The following is a 25,343-nucleotide window of genomic DNA, read 5'->3' as shown; positions in this document are numbered from 1 at the left end:
TGTTAGGCTTGCAGTAAAAACATTTGAAGAAGTTAGACATTGTTGACTGAAATATAAGTGGGATTTTCCTAGCGTACATTTGTAATTAACATTAAGTAGCCTTACTGGCCTGAAAAATGTGAAATGTCAAACTTATTGTAAGTTTTAAAAATAATGGCTCTGTTGTAATTCAACAATTATTTAATTCATTACCTGGATATATAACTTATAATTGAAAGACATTAAGTTCCTCTGATGCTTTTTAAGTTTAAAAACCACACAACAGCAGGTTTGTTGTAAGTACTAGCTTTTGGAGCTTCAGGTAGCTGTGGAGCAGAATTTTAAGACACAGAATTTAGAGCAAAAGATTACAGTGTCACACAAGTGATATGATATGTTGAACAAACCTAGATTGCTGTTAAGTCCTTTGTCTTTTAGGATGGGTTGCAGGTTTCTTGCTGTTCAATATATCGTATCAGTTGCATGCATGAGACTGTGATCGTTTGCTATAAATTCTGTGTCTTATGATCCTGCTCCACCGCTACCTGATAAAAGAGCAGTACTCCGAAAACTATACTTCCAAATAAACCTGTTGGACTATAACCTGGTGTTGTGCGATTTTCAATTTTGTCCATCCCAGTCCAACACTGGCACTTCCACATCATGGCTTTTAAGTGTTGTAATTGTACCAGCCTTCACCACTCCCTCTGGCAGCTAATTCCATTCACGTACCACTCTCTGCATGAAAAAGTTACCCCTCTGGTCCTTTTTAAATCTTTCCCCTCTCATCTTAAACCTGTGCCCTCTAGTTCTGGACTCCCCCACCCTAGGAAAAATTCCATGGCTATTCACCCTTTCCATACCTCTCATGATTTTACAAACATTTTTAAGGTCATCCCTTGGCATCCGACGCTTCATGGGCAAAAAATCCCCATGGTATACATGCTCTGCCTATAACTCAAATCCTCCAGACCTGGCAGATTCTTGTAAATCTTTTGTTCGCAACATCCTCCCTTTAGAAGGGTGACCAGAATTAAACACAGTATTCTAAGCATGGCTTCACCGATGTCCTGTACAGCTGCAATGTGACATGCCAACTCCTATACTCAGTGTTCTGACCAGTGAAGGCAAGTATGCCAAATGCCATCTTCATCATCCTGTCTACCTGCAACTCCACTTTTAAGGAACAGAGCAGGTATTTCATAACTCAAAACAAAACTTTATTCTCATCAGAAAGGAGGACTCAATGAGAAGAATGAACTACCCATAGACAACAAAGGCAATCAGGTAAATAAAAAGACAAAGGCAGATAAAGTAGTGAAAATTATTGGTAGACCAGAGAATTGGGCATGTTTTAGGAACCAGCAGATTACTCAAAAACTAATACAGAAGAAGAAAATTGATTATGAAAATAAATCGCAAGTAATATATAAACATCAAGAGCCTCAATGGGTAAATAAAAATAAAAATTAGAGAACAATGAACAAATAAAGATATTCAAGTTCTAGTCAAGAACAAAAAGGAATCATAGATTTAGACAACTGGGTTCAAATAAATCTCGAACAGGAAAAAGAGTGTAGCATCATTCTTAAAATGGAGATCAGGAAGCTGTAGAGAAGTTATGAGATAGCCTTGGCAAATAAGGTTAAAGATAATCCAAAGAAACTCTACAAGTACATGAAGAGCAAGAGAACAACTAGAGAGAGAGTAGGATCCTTTAAAGATCATGTAAGTCATATTTGTGTTGAACCTCAGGAAATGGGAGAGATATTAAATGAGTATTTTGTATCAGATTTTATTGTGGATAAAGAAGTGGAGGCTGGAAAAGTCAGGGAAATAAATATTGTTGTTTTGGAAACAGTTCACATCACAGAAGAGGAAGTGCTGGAGTTCTTAGAAAATATAAAGATAAATAAATTGATAGGACCTGAACGGAGGTTTTGAATTATGGGAAGAGGCTGAATAGGCTGGGACTTTCTTTTTCACTGGATCACAGGAGGTTGAGCGGTGACATTGTAGAGGTTTATAAAATCATGAAGGGTGTTGATAAAGTCAATGGCAGATGTCTTTTAGTGAGGGATTTCAAGACCAGGGATTTTTTTTTGGGGGGGGGGGCTGATTTTTTAAGGTGAGAGGCAAAAGATTTGAAAAACACGAGTGGAAATTTTTTTCGTAAACAGTTGTGTGGAAAAAACTCGCAGAGGAAGTGGTGATGCAACCTTTAAAAAGTTACAACCTTTAAAATTCATTTAGATAAATAAACGAATAAGAAATGTTTGGAGGGATATGGGCCAAGTGCAGGCAGGTGGGACTAATTCAGTTTGGGATTACAGTCAGCATGGATCGGGTGGACTGGAAGGTCTATTTCCCTGCTGTATGACTCTTTAAAATAGGTTAAGAAGTTGTTAAAAAGTGACAGCATTCACAGTCCCTCATTTCCACTGGGATTAAGCCTTTGTTACAGAGAAAAGGAAAATTGAGGATGCTATGCCACCATTGAGCTAAGGCTGCATTGATTAGGAGGGTTTGTTTTTGGAGTTCCTCTTGCAGACAAACTTCAGCAATTATGTGTATAAACTACATTCAATATATCTTATGAAGCCAGTTGTGTAAATCTTGTCACTTGACACAGCTGCTGGCTCATGGTTAGTTTTCAGCCAATGACTTTCTAACTCACATCAAATAAAATTTATTTTAGCACCTACCAGAAAAGGGTTTAATGTGTTGCTTTAAAATCGAAATAGTGTGTTAAATATAAATCATGAGTTGATATTGAATGGTGAATCTAGATTTAGTGCACAAGAAATAGATTTTAAATTGAATAAATTAGTCTAATAAATTAATATTGTTGAAAGTGAAAGCATGCAAAAATGTACTCGGATTGAAGTTACCATGAATACACTCTACTGTAACAAAACTCCACTATAAGTGAATAGAGTAACATCTTGTTCTTCTAAAATCGTATACAGCACTTAAATATAGACTGTGTTTGTGTTCTTAAATTGTAGTTTGTTTTATTCATTATTAACTTTTAATGATACTTTTGTGAATGAAGAATAGTGATGTTAAAGAATGATCTGTTCTTTATAGTTCTTAACCATGTCCTTTTGATAGTGGAATTCTGACCAAAAAGGAGTTCTCATAAAGATATGGTTGAGGTACTGAGTGAGTACTGTGCACCTGTCCACATTATGGAAAAGGATGCTGTCAATGTAGCAGAAAAGGAAAAGCGAATAGTGAATTTGGATAACATAAAACAGGTTAATAAATGATTGTAAAAAGTGTTCATAATCCCTCATTTCCACTGGGATTCATCCTTGGTTAGTGAGAAAAATATTGTGGGCACTATTGTCTTAGTTTTTTAATGCTTCTTGGCTTTGTGGGTGTTGCCCATGGACTGGAGTATCAGCAAAATAAAAGCTTGAGTGATTAAGACCTTTAAGACTAAAAGACATAGGAGCAGAAATTATGCCATTCAGACCATCAAGTCTGCTCCACCATTCAATCATGGCTGATGAGTTTCTCAACCCCATTCTCCTGCTTTCTCCCTGTAACCCTTGATCCCCTTTACAATCAAGAACCTATCTATTTACATCTTAAATATATTCAATGACTTGGCTCCCACAGTCTTCTGTGGCAGTGAATTCCATAGGTTCACCACTCTCTGGCTGATAAGTTTCTCCTTGTCTCTGTTCTAAATGGTCTTCCCTTTACTCGAAGGCTGTGCCCTCGGGTTCTCGTCTCTCCTATCATTAGAAACATCTTCCCAACATCCACTCTGTCCAGGCCATTCAGATTCTGTAAGTCTCAATTAGATCCCCCCCATTATCCTTCTAAACTCCATTGAGTATAGATCCAGAGTCCTCAAATGTTCCTCATATGCTAAGCTGTTCATTCCAGGGACCATTCTCATGAATCTCCTCTGAACACTCTCCAGGGCCATTACATTCTTCCTGAGATATGGAGCCCAAAACTGTGCACAATACTCCAAATGTGGCCTGACCAGAGCCACATCCCTGCTTTTATATTCAAGCGCACTCAAAATAAATGTCATCATTGCATTTGCCTTCCTAACTATTGACTCAACCTGCATGTTTACCTTGAGAGAATCCTGAACTAGAATGACCAAGTCGTTTTGCACTTCAGACTTCTGAATTTTCTCACCATTTAGAAAATAGTCCATGCCTCTATTCTTCCTACCAAGGTGCATGACCTCACACTTTCCCACCTTGTACTCCATCTATCACTTCTTTGCCCACTCTCCAAACCTGTCCAAATCCTTCTGCAGCCTTCCTGCCTTGTCAATGCTACCTGTCCCTCTACCTATTTTTGTATCACCTGCAAACTTAGCCAGGATGCCCTCAGTTCCTTCATCGAGATCATTAATGTAAAAAGTGAAAAGTTGTGGTCCCAACACTGACCCTTGCAGAGCACCACTTGTCACCGACTGCCACCCTGAGAAGGACCCTTTTATCCCCACTTGATGCTTTTTGCCAGACAGCCACATCTCCATCCATGCGAGCATTTTGCCTCTAACACCATGAGTCCTTATCTTAGTGGCAGATGCCTTTGTGGCACTTTGCCAAAGGCCTTCCTGAATTCCAGGTAGCTAACATCCATTGGTTCTCCCTGGTCTAATCCGCTTGTTATTTCCTTAAGGAATTCTAGAAGGTTTGTCAGGCATGACCTACCCTTGATAAAAGCCTTAGTAATTAAGACCTTTAAAACTCTGCTATTTTACCATACACTTCCAGGTATTCAGAAATCTGATCCTTCACTATGGATTCCAGGATCTTACCCATGACTGAGGTTAGGCTAACTGGTCGATACATTTCTGTCTTCTGCCTTACTCCCTTATTAAACAGGGGTATTATGTTAGCGATTTTCCAGTCCTCTGGGTCCTCCCTGATTCTAGTGATTCCTGAAAGATTACCGCTAACACCTCCGTTATATCCCTTAGAACTCTGGAGTGTAGTCCATCTGCTCCAGGTGATTTATTCACCTTCAGGCCATTCAGTTTTTCTAGCATCTTCTCCATGGTGATGGCCACCATATTCAGCTCTACCCCCTCACTCTGTTGAATTTTTGAGGAATTATTCGTGTCTTCCACTGTGATGACAGACGTAAGTAATCAGTTCCTCAGCCGTTTTTTGTACCCACTACTATCTCTCTGGCGTCATTTTCCAGCGGCCCAATGTCCACTTTTGCCTCTCTTTTGCCCTTGATATATCTAAAGAAACCTTTGCAGTCTTCCTTTTTATTACTGGCTAGCTTACTCTCATATTTAAACTTCTCCCTCCTCATTTCTTCTTTGTCCTCTGTTGGTCTTTGTAAGCTACCCAATCCTCTGGTTTCGCACAGTTCTTCTCTACTTTATGTGCTTTCTCTTTTGCTTTTATGCTATCCCTGACTTCGCTAGTCATCCATGGTTCCTCATCCTTCCTGTATCATGCTTCTTTTTCCTCAGGATGAATCTCTGCTGTGTCTCCTGAATTACTTCAAGAAACTTCTGGCATTGCTGTTCCACTATCTTTCCTGCTGGGCTCCTGTCCCAGTCAGTTCTCCCCAGCACCTCCCTCATTCCTCTGTAGTTGCCTTTATTCAGCTGAAATACTGTTATCTCTCATTCTATCTTCTCCCTCTCAAATTGCAGAGTAAATTCGATCATGTTATGATCACTGCTTCGTAAGGGTTCCTTCACCTTAAACTCCCTTATCAAGTCTGCCTCATTACACAACACTAAATCCAGTATTGAGTCAGAGTGTGGTGCTGGAAAAGCACAGCAGGTCAGGCAGCATCCGCGGAGCAGGAGGCAGGAGAATCAACGTTCCGAGCATAAGTTCTTCATCAGGAATGCGGGGGTGGCCCAAGGGGGTTGAGAGATAAATGGGAGAGGGGTGGGGCTGCAGGAAGGTAGCTGAGAATGCAATAAGTAGATGAAGTTGGGGGTGAAGGTACGAGGTCAGAAAGGAGGATGGAGTGGATAGGTGGGAATGAAGATGGATAGGTCAAGAGGGCGGTGCCGAGTTGGAAGGTTGGATCTGTGATAAGGTGGAGGAAGGGGAAATGAGAAAACTCGTGAAATCCACATTGATCTCATGTGGCTGGAGGGTCCCAAGGTGGAAGATGAGGCGTTCTTCCTTCAGGCATCGGCTGGTGAGGATTTGGCGGTGTGTCGGTTCTGTAGGTAGGCGTTGAAGAAGGAGATGTGGCTGTGGTAGCGAGTCTGCTTCAGGACACGGCTGAGGAGCTTCAGGGCCGAGGAGATTCAGTATTGCCTGTTCTAAATCCAGTATTGCCTGTTCCCTCATGGGCTCCATCACAAGTTGCTCCAAAAAGCCATCTCGTAGACATCCCAGAATTCCTTTTCTTGCGAACCACTACCAACCTGATTTTTCCAATCACCTGCCTATTGAAATCCCTCCTGATCACTGTAACTTTGGCTTTCCTTCATCTTTTCCATCTCCTGGTGTATCTTCCGCCCCAACTCCTGACTACTGTTTGGAGACCTATACATGACTTTCATCTATAGTTTTTCTTCCTTTTCCGGTTCATCAATTCTACCCATACAGGTTCTACACTATCTGACCCTACTTCATTTCTTACTATTAATTTAATTTCAATTCTTACTAATGGGACAACCCCACCTCCATTACCCACCTGTCTATCTTTTCGATAGGATGTTGAATATTCAGCTCCCAATTCTGATCCCCTTGCAGCCACGTCTCTGTGACACAAACCACGTCATACCCGCAAATTTCTATCTGCGCTACAAGCTCATTTACCTTATTCCTTATAGTGCGTGAATTCAGATATAACACCTTGAGTTAACTCTCCCTCTTCTCATTGTCATTTGTTTGTCCAGTATGCTTGAAGTTTGATTGCTAACCCTTTCCAGATACTCTGTCCTATTTGTGTTTGTGCTGGAGATTTTAATAACCTCTCCTAAGTTCTGCAGTCTAACTTCCTCTTTTAGTTTGGGTTTTCTAATTTTCCCTAAAACTCCATGCCTCCCCCTCCCATTTAATTTAAAGCCCTGTCTCAATATTCCTAGTTAAAACCCTCATGACCTCTCCTAACTGTGCATCTTCCTTTCCACCTATCCACTCCATCCTCCTCCGACCTATCTGATCCCTCCCCCCGTTACTCCCACCTCTGTCTACCTATCGCACTCTCAGTTACCTGTCCCCCAGCCCCACACCCCCTCCTCATTTAGCTTTCCACCCTCTCATCTTACAAGCCTCATTCCTGATGAAGGGCCTTTGCTCAGAACATCGATTCTTCTGCTCCTTGGATGCTGCCTGATCTGCTGTGCTTTTCGAGCACCCCACTCTCGACTCTGATCTCCAGCATCTGCAGTCCTCACTTTTTCCTATACCCCTAGTTATACAATTCACTAGGACTGTGGTCCCAGCACTGATCAGATGAAGACCATCCCATCGGAACAGGTCCCTTCTTCCCCAGTACTGGTGCCAATGTCCCACGAATTCAAACCCATTTTTCCCACACCAATCTTTGAGCTATGCATCTACCTGCTTAATCTTGTTAATCCTGTGCCAATTAGCTCATGGGTCAGGTAGTAATCCAGAGATTATTACCTTATTAGTTCTACTTTCTAATTTAGCTCCCAGCTATTCAGACTCCCTTAGCAGAATCTCTGCCCTGTTTTTATCTATGTCGTTGGTACCTACGTGGACCATGACCACTGGATCTTTACCCTCCCACTTCAAGTTCCTCTGCAGCCCAGATGAGATATCCCAAACCTAAGCACCAGGCAGCCAATACAACCTTCGGGGCTCTCAATCCTGGTCACAGAGAACACTGTCTATGCCCCTAACTATACTATCTTTAATTACAATATTCTCTTCTCTCTCTTCACCTGAATGGCTCTCTACACCAGGGTGCTGTGTCAATCAGCTCATCCTCTCTGCAGTCCCCATTCCTGTCCACACAGAGGCAATAACGACATGGATATAAAATTGGCTAAGGAGCAGAAAGAATTTATCTGAATTTGGGTACACAGAGAATAATTTCAAAGTTTATAGATGATACAAAACTTTCAAATATATTTAAGAGATGATAATAATAGACTTCAGGAGGGCTGTAGACAGACTGGCGGAATGAATGAGCACCACAGCAGGTGAAATTTAACACAATGGTGAAGTGATCCATTTTGTAGAAAGAATGAGGAGAGGTAATTTGAAGAAAAGAAAGATTTGCATTGAGATAGCACTGGACAAACAGCAAACATCACAAAGCACTGACTGATCTTTTGTTTTTGATAAAAGGAGATGCGATGGAGCTCTTCAAAGTAATGAATGGTTATTGACTTTCTACTGTTTTGTATTTATTTATTCTAATAAAACCAGAGTGGTGGAGTTTGGATCTTCGGGGCCACAGTTACTTAATATAGGCAGTTGACTATTCATGAAGAATTTTAAGACAGTTTATTATGTTTAAGGAACACCACTTTAGATAACGATACATTAGTTATCTAGACAAAATAAATTGTACAACCCATGACAATTGAGGATGATTCACTAATGCTGGAGAATGAACAAGCAGTTGGCATGGTGAATGTTGATTTCATTCATATTTGATGTTAGGATCCTACTCTCCAGCAAAGATGTTAAGAAACTTTTCTCAATCTGTTTGGTCCATCTTGACATGAGAAAGACAGCTGCCTGATGTGGACTGCCTTCGAATTTTGCATACTTGTTGATACACCTTATTTTTGTGATGGGGCCAACCATCACATGTTGTATCTGAATCCTTTTAGCTAATGAGCACAACATCAGAACAACCACTGTTGCCTTGCCTACCTTCATCTGAAGGGTTTCAAACAATTTGTATTTTCTGAAAAACATCATTGATAGGTTTTATATGGAGCCATATAATTTGTTGATGTCAGCATATGAACATAGTGGCCTCAGTCTTTATTGTCATCTACTGTTCGTGTTTATTAGAGATTATTTATTTTTGCCAAAAAGGAAATAATTGATTGAACAGTCATTACATGAGAACTAATGCTATATGGGAAACAAGTTGATACCTGTTACGAGAGGACACCAATTTTAATGTGATTGCAAAAAAAGCGAGGGCTAGGATGAGGAAACATAATTTTACACAGCAAGTAGTTGTGATCAGGAATATGATGTCTGAAAGAATCATGATAAATGCAGTTTCTATATTATCATTCAAAAGAAAATTGGATAAATACTTGAAAGGAAAAAGATACTGGACTTTTGGGGGAAGGAACAGATATGTGGGTTCATTGGATAGCTCTAATGAAGAGCTGGCACAGGCAGATCAAGTGACCCCTTTATGTGCCAAATTATTTTTTCATTCTATGACATCTGTACTGTATGGCATTAAAATTTGTTTTGTAGAATATAGTTCTAAATGTTAAGCTGGTTAATCGATGTAGATTGAGCACAATTTAGTTTTATAATCCATTTTCTGCCTTTTGATACTAAATCGTTCTGAACGTATTGATCTTTTCACGGAGTCATTCATTTGCTGGTTTACTTTCCTGGTTTCTGGAACACCAGTACCTTTAAATAATATATAACAAAGGCAATGGTAAGTTCATGAAAACTCATATTTCCTGGAAAATAAAGCATAAACTGACTGCTATGAAGATTTAGCTTTTCAGATTTATTTGTACTAGATTAAACATAGAGTGTATTGTTTCTAAACATTTCATGCTCTTAAGCCTGTTGTTGTATGAACTTCTGCACTCCAATGGTTTTTTGTAAATACAGGTATAGTGTCTCATATCCAGCTATCAGAAAACTGTCAATGTTTGGAAACTGAGCAATTTTTAAGCTGCAGTGCATAGTTATTTTATTAGATGAAACAATATCTCAGCTAGGTGTTGCATTCTTACATGCCAACTAGTTATTGGCTTTGTGCACTTGTCTTTTCTCATGCTCTGAGTGGTTTACCAAACTGTCAAGTCACCCCTCTTGAAAATTCGCAAGATCCAAAATCTCACACATACGACCTGAGGTTGCATGTTCTGAGACACCATACCTCTAGCAGGTTCTGATTTGCATTACCTACTAAGAAAATGGGTATTATTTGTATTGTTTCTGGTTAATTTAATTCTGTTTCCTACATAGGCAATGGCTTTGTGCACCGGCCTTCTTAAGAAACGCTTCAACAGGTATTATTTTTTCTTTAATTATGGTGGCTTCACAGATGCATTTTGCCAAGGTGCAATCATTATGTAATTTACATTTATCCTCCTGGTTATGTACATTGAGTTTAGAATGCTGATCTCCAATTGTTGTAAAGAAAGGTTGTTATTTGGAGCAGTGTCAATACACTATAACATAGTAAGTGATTAGTTGGTTAGGAAGAGTTCTGACTGTAGTTAATGGATATATTTCCTAATGTTTAAAATCCAGTATTCCATGCAATTTTGAATGAAGTTATGTACTTCTGCATTACAGGGAAAGACGTGTCCTTGGGGCCAAAAATATAAACGTTTTAAGTAATGGCTATGGATCTGTCTAAGATCCTGACAGCCTGGATTTACTTGGCAGGTGCCCACCTCCTTTTTGTTTTTGCTTGCAGACTGTAACCTATCAATCTATTGGTAACCAGTATAGCAGATTGAAGTTTAATTTTAAAGAAATGCTCTACTCCAGAGATTTTGTTCTTTACTAAATAGAAGTTATTACACACTTCACTTTTGAAAAACAAATCTGTAGTGCTTATTTTGTCAACTAACGCATTTTCTATTACTTAGCCATCCAACTGGGTTGTCGAATCTACAGCTTCTGATGTTGTGGGACTGGGTTGATCAGTGTCTAACTTTGAGCTCTTAAATTTCTTGTGACTCTGTGTGATGATTTTAACATCTACCTACTATTTAAAGATCTAGTGGTTTCAGAGTTGTTTGTAGGTATCATGTAACACTGTTATAACAGCTATGAGATCATTCATTTCATTTCTGGATAGCAGCCAAAGTTTGAGTCAATTAAGAGCTAATGGTGTAATGAAAATTTACCCTCTACATTCTACCAAAACGAAGGTACTCTTAGTGAGGGAATAGTCACCATTTTAATTAATGTTAAAACAGAAAACATTGGTAATACTCAGCGGGCCTTCATCCTGGACTGTTAAAAGAGGTGATTCTCGAGTTCGCAGATTCGTTGGTGTTAGTTTCCAAATATTAGCTAGTTTCTGAGGGTTCCATCAGACTGGAGGATAGCAAATGTATTTCTCCTATATAAGAAAGAAGGAAGACGCAAAGAAGGAAACTATAAATAGACTAATTATCTAGAAAACTGGCATGGGGAAGTTTGCAGATGACACCAAAATTGGAGGTGTAGTGGACAGCGAAGAGGGTTACCTCAGATTACAACAGGATCTTGACCAGATGGGCCAATGGCTGAGAAATGGCAGATGGAGTTTAATTCAGATAAATGCGAGGTGTGCATTTTGGGAAAGCAAATCTTAGCAGGCCTTATATACTTAATGGTAAGGTCCTAGGCAGTGTTGCTGAACAAAGAAACCTTGGAGTGAAGGTTCATAGTTCCTTGAGAGTGGAGTCGCAGGTAGATAGGATAGTGATGAAGCCGTTTGGTATGCTTTCTTTTATTGGTCAGAGTATCGAGTACAGGAGTTGGGAGGCCATGTTGTGGCTGTACAGGACATTGGTTAGGGCACTGTTGGAAATTGCATGAAATTCTGGTCTCCTTCCTATCAGAAAGATATTGTGAAACTTGAAAGGGTTCAGAAAAGATTTACAAGGATGTTGCCAGGGTTGGAGGATTTGAGCTATCGGGAGAGGCTGAACAGGCTGGAGTGTCGGAGGCTGAGGGAGGTTTACAAAATTATGAGGGGCATGGATAGGGTAAATAGACAAAGTCTTTTCCCTGGGGTCGGGGAGTCCAGAACGAGAGTGCATAGGTTTAGGGTGAGAGGGGAAAGATATAAAAGAGACTTAAAGGGCAACATTTTCACGCAGAGGGTGGTATGTGTATGGAATGATCTGCCAGAGGAAGTGGTGGAGGCTGGTACAATTGCAACATTTAAGAGGCATTTTGATGGGTATATGAATAGGAAGGGTTTGGAGGGATATGGGCCGGGTGCTGGCAGGTGGGACTAGATTGGGTTGGGATATCTGGTCGGCATGGACGGGTTGGACCGAAGGGTCTGTTTCCATGCTGTACATCTCTATGACTCTAAATGTTTGCTGTCTGTTCATGATTATAAGCAGTTTATTTGCATAAATTGTTAATTTCTTTTCCAGGCACTTGCAGAATCGAGAAAATTCTTATTGCGAATCGGGGTGAGATTGCCTGCAGGGTAATGAGGACAGCAAAGAAGTTGGGTGTTCGTTCTGTCGCTGTGTACAGTGAAGCAGACAAAAATTCCATGCATGTCACAATGGTATGATATGATATCAGTGCTCACATCTGTGAAACTGTTTCAATCTATGTATTCTTCATATGGATTAATCCAATGCTGTAATATTGGTTTCTCATCAGAATGAATAATGCCTGTGCTACAAGTTAGTCAGGGGTTTAAATTTAACTTCACAGGAGGGCCATGACAGTTGGGAATGAATAGCTGTTCATTGTACCATGAAGTCAATGATGGTACTCCATCAGATGGCATTGTATAACAAGCAACTGATCTACTATTACTGTTTGCACCTCCACAATCACTTTCTTTTGTGCATAGCTAATAGTTTTAGGCATTTCCAGTTCAGGTTTTAACTATTATGCACCACAGACTGGATTTCAGATTTGTTATTTTCCATTTTAAAAAAATGTATATTTACCTTAGATGTAAAAAGTCTGTTGCCTGCGTAATCTGCTCTTGCTTTACCTTTATTAAGGGCTATGTGTTATCTTTGATAACATGCTAAATTTTGGGATTGATCGTATTGTTTATCAGGCATGATTTTGGGAATCGTTTGTTAAAGTTCTTTAGTTCTAAAAGCAGTTGCAATTACATTTGCCAGAATATTTTACACCAAGAGTGATGACATGGAGATTGTTGCTGTAATAAGTTTAGCAAAGTCAAAATAAAAGATTCAAATTTATTGAAGATATTCCATTGTATACTAATTCATTCTCATTCATCAGGCTGACGAAGCTTACCACATAGGACCAGCAGCCTCTCAGCAGAGCTACCTAAATGTGGAAAAGATAATCCGGGTCGCTAAAACAGCAGCTGCCCAGGTAATTTTATTGAATAACTTTGTGAGTTGTGATTAAAGCTGAGAAGTGTACTGTTGCTTAGCTTTGGGCAATATTACAATTAATAAGGCTGTCTGTCTCTGTTAAATTGACGAATAGATCTTAAACTTGGTCATCCTATGAATCTTGGATCTTTGCGATATAATAGATGTGATTTACAGTGGACCATTAAACTACTTTATAAACAAACATTACTATTTTTCATTTTTGTTAATGATAAACTAAAATTCATACTCTGTAAAATTGTATATCATGCTAGTGTTGTACTGACTGGATTCATTTCATTTGCAAAACAACTCAAAGTTAAGACACTTACAGTTCTGTTCAATTGGGGGTAGTTTCTTGGCGCTTATTCTGTATTGGTTTTTTTCTGCTTAATTTAGTCTTTTGGGGAGATAGGCTTTAGCGGGATGAGGACACTGTGTAATACTGTGTCTGTTTTAGTTCAGAAGGTTGAGGGGTAACTTAAAAATATTCAGTTGGGTAGATGAAGAGAAATCGTTTCCTCTGGTTGGAGGAATGCAGAATCAGAAAGCGTATACCTAAAATTAGAGTGAAATCAACCAGGAAGCAGTTTTTATATGGAGGTCAATGGAAATTTAGAATTTATTTCCCTAAAAGGATGTCATTATTAGGTCAGTTGAAATTTGGCTGACAATTAATAATGGATAATGGTATGAGTGGATATGAGGTTATGTTGTGATCTAATTGAACAAGAAGGGAAAGTAGTTGAAGAGATTCAATGGGTTGTTTCTGTTCCTAACAATCTCTTGATATTGGTGACATTGCCTGTGATTGACAGAATAACTAAGATCAACTAAGTTAATAGGCTCCCCAGGTATAAAAGATGTCTTTTTATCTAATTCTTAATGTTCCATTTTTATTTCTCAAAGAGTCATCTCTTTTTTATAAAAAAAGTATAGTGCTGAATCCTAACACAACTTTACTGTTGTGATTTATTGTTTTTATTTTGTGATTTATCTCTTGCAGGCCATCCATCCAGGCTATGGATTCCTTTCAGAGAATACAGAGTTTGCAGAACGATGTAAAAAGGAGGGCATCATTTTTATTGGACCGCCTTCTTCAGCCATTCGAGATATGGGCATCAAGAGGTTGGAGATTGGCATTTGTTGCATAAGAAATTAAACAGAAAGTCACTTGTAGAGATTGAAAAGTAGTGATGATTAAGATTTAATAGATATCTTATCAGTAAGCATGAGAAATCTCTGTGGCAGAGCCCATTTATTTGTGAGGCTAAATAATAGTATGTGAGGCACTGTGCCATGGAGCTTTATCACACATACCTGTTTAACATAGTGATTACATAAAATGGAAAAAAGTAGAAAATTGCATTCTCCTGTGGTGTTAAAACATCGTCTAAAGATGAGCTTAGAAAGCTGTGCAAAGGTGTCTGTTTTAGAAAAAAATTGAACACCATATTTTGAGGTGTGTTTACATTTTCAGGACAAGTGGTATTAAGCCGATGACTGAACTATTAATCCACAGATTGAGGTAATGATCTGGGGTTATGGGTTCAAATCCTGCCGTTGCAGATGGTGGAATTTGAATTCAATTTTAAAAAAAATGGAAATAAGGTTCTAATGATGACCATGAAATTGTTGTCGATTGTCAGAAAAACACATCTAGTTCCCTAATGTTCCTTAAAGAAAGAAATTGCCATTTTTATCTGAAGCAAAAACAGAAATAGCTGGTAAAACTCAGCAGATCTTGCTGCATCTGTGGAGAGAAGTCAGAGGTGAACCTTTTGGATCAAGTGACCCTTCCTCAGAATTGAGAGTAGCTAGGCAGTGTATGTGCAGAAGATAGGAAGGGGGAGTGGGTAAGGAGTAAATAATAGGTGGGGATAGAGACCAAAGAGAGAGAAGAACAGTTGGGCAGATAAAGGAGTGGATAACGATCTGGCTAGGAGGATGGATAGCTATTGATGGGAACTGTTTGTGGCTAATAATGGGTTGTGTGTAATAGCAGACCATGTGATGACAAGGCCTGATGTGTGGGAGTTGGGGTGAGGACATGGGAGAGTTCAAGCCCTAAAGTTATTGAACTCAATACTGAGATCAGAAGGCTGCAGGGTCCCCAGGTGGAAAGTGAAGTGCTGTTCTTCCAATTTGCATTGAGCTTTGCTGGAGCACTGCAAAAAGCCTGATACAGAGATGTTGACCAGGGAACAGGATAGTATCTTGAAGACGCATGCAACTGAACATTCAGGGTTCTGTTTTTGCAGGAACAATGTAGGTGTTCTGTGAGCAGTCACCCAGTCTACACTTTGTTTCTCCAATGTAGAGGAGACCACATTGTGAGCAGTGAGTACAGTAGACTAGATTGTGTGAAGTGCAGCTAAAACGCTACTTCACCTGGAAGGTGTGTTTGGGGCCTTGGCTACTGAAGAGGGAGGAATGGGCAGGTGTTACACCTTCTGCAGTTGCAGGGGAAGGTGTCATGAGGCTGTTGGGGGTATTGAGAATGAAGGAAGAGTGGACCAGGGTGTTCTGGAGGGAACGGTCCCTGCGGAAGGCTGACAAGGGAATATGTATCTTGTGTTAGCATTTCACTGGAGATGGTGGAAATGGCAGCTAATGATCCTCTGGATATGGATGCTGGTGAGATAGAGGGTGGCGGGACTCTTTCGCTGTTACGGGAGGGAAGACAGGAGGGGAGGGCCGAATTGTGGGAGATGAGTCGGACCCGACTAAGGACCCTGTCAATAACAGTATTGGGGAATCCTCAATTAAGAAAGAAGATGGACATATTGGCGGCTCCCTTGTCAATGTTGGCATCATCAAAACAGGTGCACCAGAGAGGGAAGAATTGGGTGAATGGAATAGTGTCTTTACAGGAAGCAGGGTGTGAGGATCTGTTGTCAAGATAACTGTGGAAAATCAGTGGGTTTATGGTGGATATTGGTGGCCAGCTTATAAACAGAGATGTTGAGGAAGGGAAAGGAGGAGTGAGAGATGGACCAGGTGAAAGTGAGAGCGGGGTGGAAATTGGAAGCGAAATCAATAAACTTTTATAATTCTTGATGAGAGGGGGAAGTGATGGTATCATTGACATGCCGGAGAAAGTTGGGTGGGGGCTGGAATAGGACTGGTACAAGGAATGTTCCACATATCCCATTCACACCTCGTCTGCTAGATGTGACTCTAGATCCACAGCAATGTGGTTGACTCATAACTGCCTTTTGCACAATTAGTGGTGGGCAATAGATGATGGCCTAGTCAGTAATGCCCAAATATCATGATTGAATTTTAAAAGTAGTCAGATCCCAAACTGAAATCTGGCTTGCTAAATCACATTTTGTGGGTTTTTTTTAAACAAAGCAGCCTCTTACTGAAATATAAGCATGCCATATTGCACATTTGGGCTTCATAGTAAAACAGTTATTAAATAGAATAAATGGCAATAAAATAGAACAAACCAAGCTATTTACGTAAAGTGCATGTTTAAAGATTTCTAAACACTTATTAAAACTGTATTCCTGTTAATCCCAAAACCACTTTTTTACAGATCTCAACAGCACCCATTTTCAGTACTCACACCAGAAAGAATCTCCTCTATCACTTCTACTGTGTTAATTTAACTGTGACTTCAACTCCCAGTCTGGAGAATCTGATGGCCTCTTCCTGGAACCTTCATGCACCTGAGCTTAACTCTTCTCAGATTCTAATAACCTCTTTGGGGTTTTACCCAAACATTTCTGGTCTGGACCTATTATTAAACTCATTACTCTGAGGTTTTGTTTAAAAACATTGAAATTATCTTCTCACTTTGACGGATACAATTGCTTTATACATCCATTTTCAGCTAAGAACATTGCAGAACTCCCCCAAACTGAAACTAAAGCTGAAAAGTTTATCCAAGCTATGAGTATTTCCCCCAAGCTTAAAACAAGTCCAGAATCTTCTATCAGAAAGCCTTATGTACTACTCTGTATACTTTTTTCACTTGTAAACTCTCCCAATATAAAGATAAACTCATCAGTTCTTGGAGACTATCTATCTTAACATGTTTTAACAGAAATCATCATGACAGAAATACTTGCAAGTTAATTATTAAACCCCTTCAGACACACGCACTGCTCCATATGTCACTAGTTCAAAATTCAAAAATACAAACTCAAAAATGAATAATTTCAAAATATATATACATCACACTCTTTACGTATCAGTTTATATGTGCCAATGTCCACTCTGCTGAAAATTGTCAATTTAACAACTTGAATATCTTTGAGCAGTTTGTTGGTAATCACTTGACCCCTAAAGTGATTTTGCATGGAATCCATTGCATCCAAAAGGTTGGCGTTATATCAAGGTTGTAAAACTAAACTGAAAGTTTGATGAACTGTGTGAGTGTAGAGGGTTAGACGCTGAGTTTTAATTTCAGGATCCTAATTCCAAATCCAGGCCAGAGTGTATCAAAGTGTCTTGGAAAGATCTTGGTATATTGGAGTGGGCATAAAAGTATCCTACGGATGTAGAAAGAATACTTTTCTGAGGTTTGATTTGAACGGTGGTGTTATTGTAGAATGTGAGCTTTTCAACCTCCTGCATCCTGAGAGTGTTCAGTAGTGATAATGAGTACCTGAAATGAGAAACACTCCATTGCCCAGCATAACATCCTACATCTAGATGTACACAAACAAAGTTAGAAAACAAAGAGATGACACGACAATATGAGCTGGGGCTTCCATTCTGCTCTGTCCAGTGCTCTTCTTTCCAAAGTTATTCATAAACAATTTCTGTACAATTTGGTTGCTAAGATGAGAATAATTCTTAAAAAGAAAGGAAAATCTGTGAACTGCAATTTATTTGTATTTGCATTTTACTTTTTTTATCCAGCACTTCGAAGGCCATAATGTCAGCTGCTGGGGTGCCTGTCATTAAAGGTTACCATGGTGATGAACAATCTGATCAACATTTAAAAAGGGAAGCCAGTAGAATTGGTTATCCTGTGATGATAAAAGCAGTTCGAGGTGGAGGTGGCAAGGTAAGACATAGCCAACATGCATTAATAAATAGGTGAAATATTATTTTAGGTTACAGTACTTGACTGTACGGGATGCAGATCACACATTGTTATAGCACATAAGGCAGCCATTCAGTTCATTGTGTGTACACTGGTTCTCCAAAAGCACATCTGACCTATTGCTTTCTTCTGTCTACGCCTGTAACCCTGCATATTCTTCCTTCTCAGATAATGAATTCACAGTTGAATGTCTCACCACACTTTTAGGCTGTGCATTCCAGACCGTTACCACTTGCTACATGAAAAATATTTTCTTCATATCACTTTTTTTTAATTGACCACTTTAAAACTGCACCTGTTGATTTTTCACAAGTACAAACATTTTCTCCTTATTTACTCTGTCCATATCTCTCAAGGTTTAGAATAAACCAGATCTCCTCTCAACCTTTTGTTCTTCCAGTTGAACAATCTCAATTTCTTCAGTCCATCTTCATTACAAAAATTCCTCATCCCTGGAACCATTCTTGCAAATGTATTCTGCATTGTCTTTAATGCTTTCATATCCGTACAGTGCCCAGTACTAGAGGCAATACTCCAAATGAGGCTGAACCCCTTCTAAACTAAGTTCAATATAATGTCCTTCCTCTTGTACTCGATGGTCCTATTAATAAAGCCTAGGGTACCATTGCTTTATTAACTGCTCTCTCTCAACCTGTCTTTCCCCCTTTAAAGATTATGAACATATGTGCACGGTCCCTCTGCGCCTGTACCCCTTTTTGAATCTTTTTATATTTCCAAGATTATTCCTCTCACTTCTCCTCAGTAAACTTAATCTGCCACCTCTCTGCCCACTCCAGTAGCTTGTAAATGACTTTTTGAAGATCTTTATTTTCTCCTAACCATTTATAATGTTTTCAAGATACTGAATGTTCCAGATAGCCTATGGACTTAGTGTGGAACTATGTCTTGAAAATCCAAACAAAATGTTATTGAAGTGAGCAATTTATATATGAGAAAGTGTTTCATTAAATTTATTGAAGTTTTTAAACTTTAAGTTTAATGTTATTGGTCTTTCTGTAAGGTTTTCTGTTCAACATAGCCTATATCCTTCAGGAGAAATTGAATAGGATACAAATGATGTAAAGAGATAGAAATTGGTATGTGAGTGTCTTTATTTTTGGTGTAAGACAGGTGCAACACTGACTGTAACTTAGCAGTACAGCAGGCAGCAACTGATTTGCTCGTGTGCTCGGACCACAGCTAAATTTGTCAGAGCTTTTTTCAGAGCAGGTGAAAAACAAGTGTTGGATCCCTTGCATATATTAATAAGCGGACTGCCTGTTCTAACATGGGTTGTGTATAACAGGCTCATGTCGTCTTGCGGCTGAAGCAGCCCAGCAGGTGTTTGCTGCCTCAATGTATGTTTTTTTAAAAATCTTTTTCAGCTTTGGGGAGACGGTGGTATAGTGTTAATGTCTTATATTCTAGAAGTGCAGGTAATGTCCTGAGAACATTAGTTCAAATTCAGCCATGACAGCTTGTGGAAACTTAAATTCAATTAATAAAATCCAGAATTGAAATCTAGTCTCAGTAATAGCGATCATGAAACTATAATCAATTATTGTTTAAAATTTCATTTGGTTCATGAATATTCTTTCGGTGAGAGAATATACCTACCAATGCTTCCTGAAACAGTGTAATATGGTTGACTTTTAGTTACCCTGTAAGATGGCCTAGCAAACAATTAATTTATGGGCATTTAGGGATGGGCACCAGTGGTGACCTTGACAGTAATGCCCTTGTTCCATGAAAGTATAAAGGAAAGGTGATGCCAGGAGTGGCAGGAATTCTGCTGCTAGACCATTGTTGACACCCTTCCCGTTGTCAAACCAGTGAGTTGTCTTTTCATACACCAGAACCAGCAAGTCTCTCAAATGCTGAACCCCGATTTTAGGGGAGTCTTGGGTCTCCTTGCTTGGGATGTACATTGATAGCACTTAATGGTTATACAACCAGTAGCCAATTTCTACATGGAATTTGTTTTTTGATAACACTTTACAGATGAGTCTTTGTTCCACTTGGAGGAATTGGTAGAACAGTGGTAATATCATGGGACCTGAGGCTCATGCTAATCGTTCAGGACCCGAGTTCTCTAATGTCCTTTATGTGAGAATATTTGCTTCGTCTGACCTATATGGGACTGCAGAGCCACAACCAAGTGATTGACTCCAAAGAACGCTCAGGAATGGATTAGAAAGCCACTCAGTTCTGAGGCAATTAAGGGTGGGCCATAAATGCTGGTTTCGACATCCATTAAAGAGTTTTTAAAAATAACCCCTCCTCTCTCGTAATTCACTCGTCATTATTTTTCCCTATCTTAGATGTTGATGGACTTTAAATTTCTTTTCACACCTTCATGTGCTCATTCACTTGTCATCCAGTTCCTTGTTACTTCAGCAAATTTTGTTTATTTAGATATATTGACACCAAATTTCATTCATGTATGTGTTTGGAGAGCACAGATATTCCTGCTTTTTTTCCTGAGGATTGCATATTCCAGATTAACCTGTATCCCAGGAGTGCAGGTCCAATTTTTGATGGTGATCGGTTGCAGATTGGCCGACAGCCCTAAACACTTAGATTGAATACCTGCAATGGTGTTACTAGATTTTTTTAAAATTTAAACTAGTTCCTTGAGTGAAACTGACATATCACTTAGAAGCCACCCAATGGAAATAATACTTTGGTTCACAAGCATAGTTGAAAACTATAGCCCTTGTATTTTTGACTGTCTTAATGGGCAGAACCTTAGTCAGACGAAGTGTAGAGGTGATCCTAAAAGGAGCAGCTTAGTTTTAGAACATAAAACAGTACAGCACAGTACAGGCCCTTCGGCCCTCAATGTTGTGCCATTCTTTTATCCTACTCTAAGATCAGACTAACCTACATACCTTCATTGTACTATCTTCCATGTGCCTATCTAAGAGTCGCTTAAATGTTCCCAGTGTATCTGTCTCTACTATCACTGCTGGCAGTGCACTCCACGCACCTACCACTTTCTGTGTAAAGAACCTACCTCTGACATCTTCCTTAAAACTTCCTCCAATTACTTTAAAATTATGCCCCCCACCCTCCAAGTTCGCTATTTCCACCCTGGGTGGCTATCCATTCTATCTATGCCTCTCATCATCTTGTACACCTCTATTAAGTCACCTCTCACCCTTTGTTGCTCCAATGAGAAAAGCCCTAGCTTCCTCAACCTTCCTTCATAAGACATGCCCTCCAGTGCAAGTAGCGTCCTGGTAAATCTCCTCTGCACCCTCTCTAAAGCTTCCACATCCTTCCTATAATGAGGCATCCAGAACTAAACACAATATTCCAAGTGTGGTCTAATCAGAGGTCTGTAGAGCTGCAGCATAACCCCGCGGCTCTTAAATTCAATCCCTCTGCTAATGAAAGCCAATGCGTCATATGCCTTCTTAACAACCCTATCAACTTAGGTGGCAACTTTCCGGGATCTATGAACATGGACCCCAACATCCCTCTGTACCTCCACGCTGCCAAGAATTCTGCATTTGACCCTGTATTCTGTATTCAAATTTGAACTTCCAAAGTGAATCATTTCACACTTTCCCAGGTTGAACTCCAACTGCCACTTATCAGTCCAGTTCTGCATCCTATCGATGTCCCGTTGTAACCTACAACAGCCCTCCACACTATCTCTCAATCCACCAACCTTCATGTCATCGGCAAATTTACTAACCCATCCTTCCACATCCTCATCCAAGTCATTTATAAAAACCATAAAGAGCAGAGGTCCCAGAACTGATCCCTGTGGAACACGAGTGGTCACCAAGCTCCAGGCTGAATACTTTCCGTCTACCACCACCCTCTGTCTTCTATGGGCCAGCCAATTCTGTATCCAGTAGCCAGATTTCCATGTGTCCCATAGCTCCTTACTTTCTGAATGAACTTACCATGGGGATTCTTATAAAATGCCTTGCTAAAATCCATGTACACCGTATCCACTACCCTACCTTCATCAAAGTGTTTTGTCACATCCTCAAATAATTCAATAAGGTTTGTGAGGCATGACCTGCCCCTCACATAGCCACGCTGACTATCTCTCATCAAACAATAGCTTTTTTAACTTGTCATAAATCCTGTCTCTCAGAATCCTCTCCAATACTTTACCCACCACAGACGTGAGACTGACTGGTCTGTAATTCCCAGGATTATCCCTTTTCCCTTTCTTGATCAAGGGAATAACATTTGCCACCATCCATCTGGCACTACTCCAGTTCACAGTAAGGTCGCAAAGATCATTGCCAAAGGCGCAGCCATCTCTTCCCTCACTTCTGATAGAAACCAGGGTATATCCCATGTGGCCCAGGGCATTTATCTATCCTTATGATTTTCAAAGTTTTCAGCACATGCTCCTTCTTAACATCAACCTGTTCAAGCATATCAGTCTGTTTCGCACTGTACTCAGAAACGTCAAGGTCCCTCTCAGTAGTGAATACTGAAGCAAAGTATTCATTAAGGACCTCCCCTACCTTCTCTTACTCCAGGTGCAATTTCCCTCCACTATCCCTGATTGGTCTTACCCTCACTCTAGCCATCCTCTTGTTCATCACATAAGTGTAGAATGGCTTAGGGTTTTCCTTAATCCTACCTGCTAAAACTTTTTTCTTGCCCCTTTCTAGCTCTCCTAAGTCCATTCTTCAGTTCCTTCCTGGCTGCCTTGTAACTCTCTTGAGCCCTGTCTGATCCTTGCCTCCTCAATCTTAAGTAAGTTTCCTTCCTCCTCTTTGCTAGATGTTCCACATCCCTTGTCACCCAAGATTCTTTCAACCTACCATCCCTTCCTTGCCTCAGTGGGACAATCCTATCCAGCGGTATCAGCAAGTGCTTCCTAAACAACTCCACGGTTCTGTCGTGCATTTTCCTGAGAGCATCTGTTCCTAATTTAGGTGGCCCAGTTCCTGCCTAATAGCATTGTAATTCCCCTTCCGTCACTCAAATACTTCCCTATACCGTGTGCTTCTATCCCTCTCCCTGAGTATACTAAATGTCAGGGTATTGTGATCACTATCACCGAAATGCTCTCCCACCAAGATATCTAATGCCTGGCCTGGTTCGTTGCCAAACACCAAATCCAATATAGCTTTCTCTATCATCGGCCTATCTATGTATTGAGTTGGTAACCCTTCCTGGACATACCTGACAAACACTGCTCCATCCAAACCATTTGAACTAAGGAGATTCCAATCAATATTAGGGAAGTTAAAGTCACCCATGACAACAACCTTGTTACTTCTGCACCTTTCCAAAATTAGATTAGATTAGATTCCCTACAGTATGGAAAGAGGCCTTTTGGCCCAACAAGTACACACCGATCTTCTGAAGTGTAACCCACCCAGACTCATTCCACTACCCACACTTGGGCCTAACTATTGCACCTAACAATATGGGCAATTTAGCATGGCCAATTCACCTGGCCTGCACACTTTTGGATTGTGGGAGGAATCTGCTCCTCCCTGTCTCTGTTTCTATTGGATGGTCTGTAGAAAACTCCCAATAAAGTGACTGCTCCTTTTCTGTTTCTGACTTCCACCCATACTGATTCAGTAGACAAACCCTCCTCGACGACCTTTCTACAGCTGTGATACTATCCCTGATTAGCAATGCCACTCTTCCACCTCTTTTACCTCCAACCCGCGTTCCTTTGAAACATCAAAACACTGGAACATCTAACAACCAATCCTGTCACTGTGATATCCAAGTCTCCGTAATGGCCACAATATCATAGTTCCATGTACCGATCCTTGCTCTAAGTTTGTCACCCTTATTCCTGATACTTGTTGCATTAAAATTGACACACTTCAACCCATCATACTGACTGCACCTTTGCCCTATCAAGTGCCAATCACTCCTCACAGACTCTGCATGCTGTATCTGGCTCTTCACTATCTACTCTGTGATTCCGTGATTAAGAAAGCGAATGTAATGTTGTCATTTATCTCAAGAGGGTTGGAATATAAAAGCAGCGATGTGCTTCTGAAATTTTATAAAGCTCTAGTTAGGTCCCGTTTAGAATACTGTGTCCAATGTTGGGACCCACACCTCAGGAAGGACATACTGGCACTGTAACGTGTCTAGCGAAGATTCACACGTATGATCCCTGGAATGGTAGGCCTAACACACGATGAATGGCTGAGGATTCTGGGATTGTATGCATTAGAATTTAGAAGATTGAGGGGAGATCTAGTAGAAACTTAGAAGATAATGCATGGCTTAGAAAGGGTGGACGTGGGGAAGTTGTTTCCATTAGGCAGGGAGACTAGGACTCGTGGGCACAGCCTGAGAATTAGAGGGGGTCAATTTAGAATGGAAATGAGGAGACATTTCTTCAGTCAGAGAGTGGCGGGCCTGTGGAATTCATTGCCACGGAGCGCAATGGAAGCCAGGATGTTAAATGTCATCAAGGCAGAGATTGATAAATTCTTGATCTCACAAGGACTAAAGGGCTATGTGGAGAGTGCGGGTAAGTGGAGTTGACATATCCATCAGCCATGATTAAATGGCAGAGTGGACTTGATGGGCCAAAAGGTCTTCCTTTCACTCCTATGTCTTATGGTCTACTCCATCATCTGATCAGTAGATCCGGATCCCAAACCCTGCCAATCTAGTTTAAACCCTCTCAAAGAGCTTTAGTAAGCCACCCACCCAGGATATTGGTGCCCCTCCAATTCAGGTACAATCCATCCTTCTTGTACAGGTCTCACCTTCCCCAGAAAGTATCCCAATGATCCACATATTTGAAGTCCTCCCTCCTGCAACAGCCCTGCAGCCACGTGCTCATCTGTACTCGCTCTCGATTCCTAGCCTCACTAACACATGGCACCGGTAGCAATCCAGAGATTATTACTCTGCTTGTCCTGCCTTCTAACTCCCTATATTCTCTTTTCAGGTCCTCCTCCCTTTCCCTACCTATGTCATTGATACCGATGTGTATCACGACTCTGGCTGTTCACCTTCTCCCTGAAGAATCCTAGATAAAAACAGTGACTGCAGATGCTGGAAACCAGAGTCTAGATTAGAGTGGTGCTGGAAAAGCACAGCAGTTCAGGCAGCTTCCGAGGAGCAGTAAAATCG

General features: G+C 40.3%; 1 protein-coding gene across 1 annotated transcript in view; it reads left to right on the top strand.

The window, feature by feature from the left end:
- Nucleotides 1-25,343, top strand: part of mccc1 (methylcrotonyl-CoA carboxylase subunit) — an 81,743-nt gene that overhangs the window by 3,766 nt on the left and 52,634 nt on the right. The window contains exons 2-6 of the mRNA XM_043702345.2: nucleotides 10,104-10,147; nucleotides 12,245-12,384; nucleotides 13,086-13,181; nucleotides 14,190-14,311; nucleotides 18,059-18,206. Of these exons, the coding sequence (XP_043558280.1) occupies nucleotides 10,104-10,147; nucleotides 12,245-12,384; nucleotides 13,086-13,181; nucleotides 14,190-14,311; nucleotides 18,059-18,206 (550 nt within the window). The remainder of the gene's footprint in view (nucleotides 1-10,103; nucleotides 10,148-12,244; nucleotides 12,385-13,085; nucleotides 13,182-14,189; nucleotides 14,312-18,058; nucleotides 18,207-25,343) is intronic.

This window comes from Chiloscyllium plagiosum, unplaced genomic scaffold, assembly GCF_037043375.1.
Source record: "Chiloscyllium plagiosum isolate Xiang-an unplaced genomic scaffold, Cpla_swu_hap1 HiC_scaffold_13, whole genome shotgun sequence".
NCBI lineage: Eukaryota > Metazoa > Chordata > Chondrichthyes > Orectolobiformes > Hemiscylliidae > Chiloscyllium > Chiloscyllium plagiosum.
The sequence above is the reverse complement of the archived record's forward strand: the minus strand, read 5'-3'. Positions and strand labels throughout refer to the sequence as shown.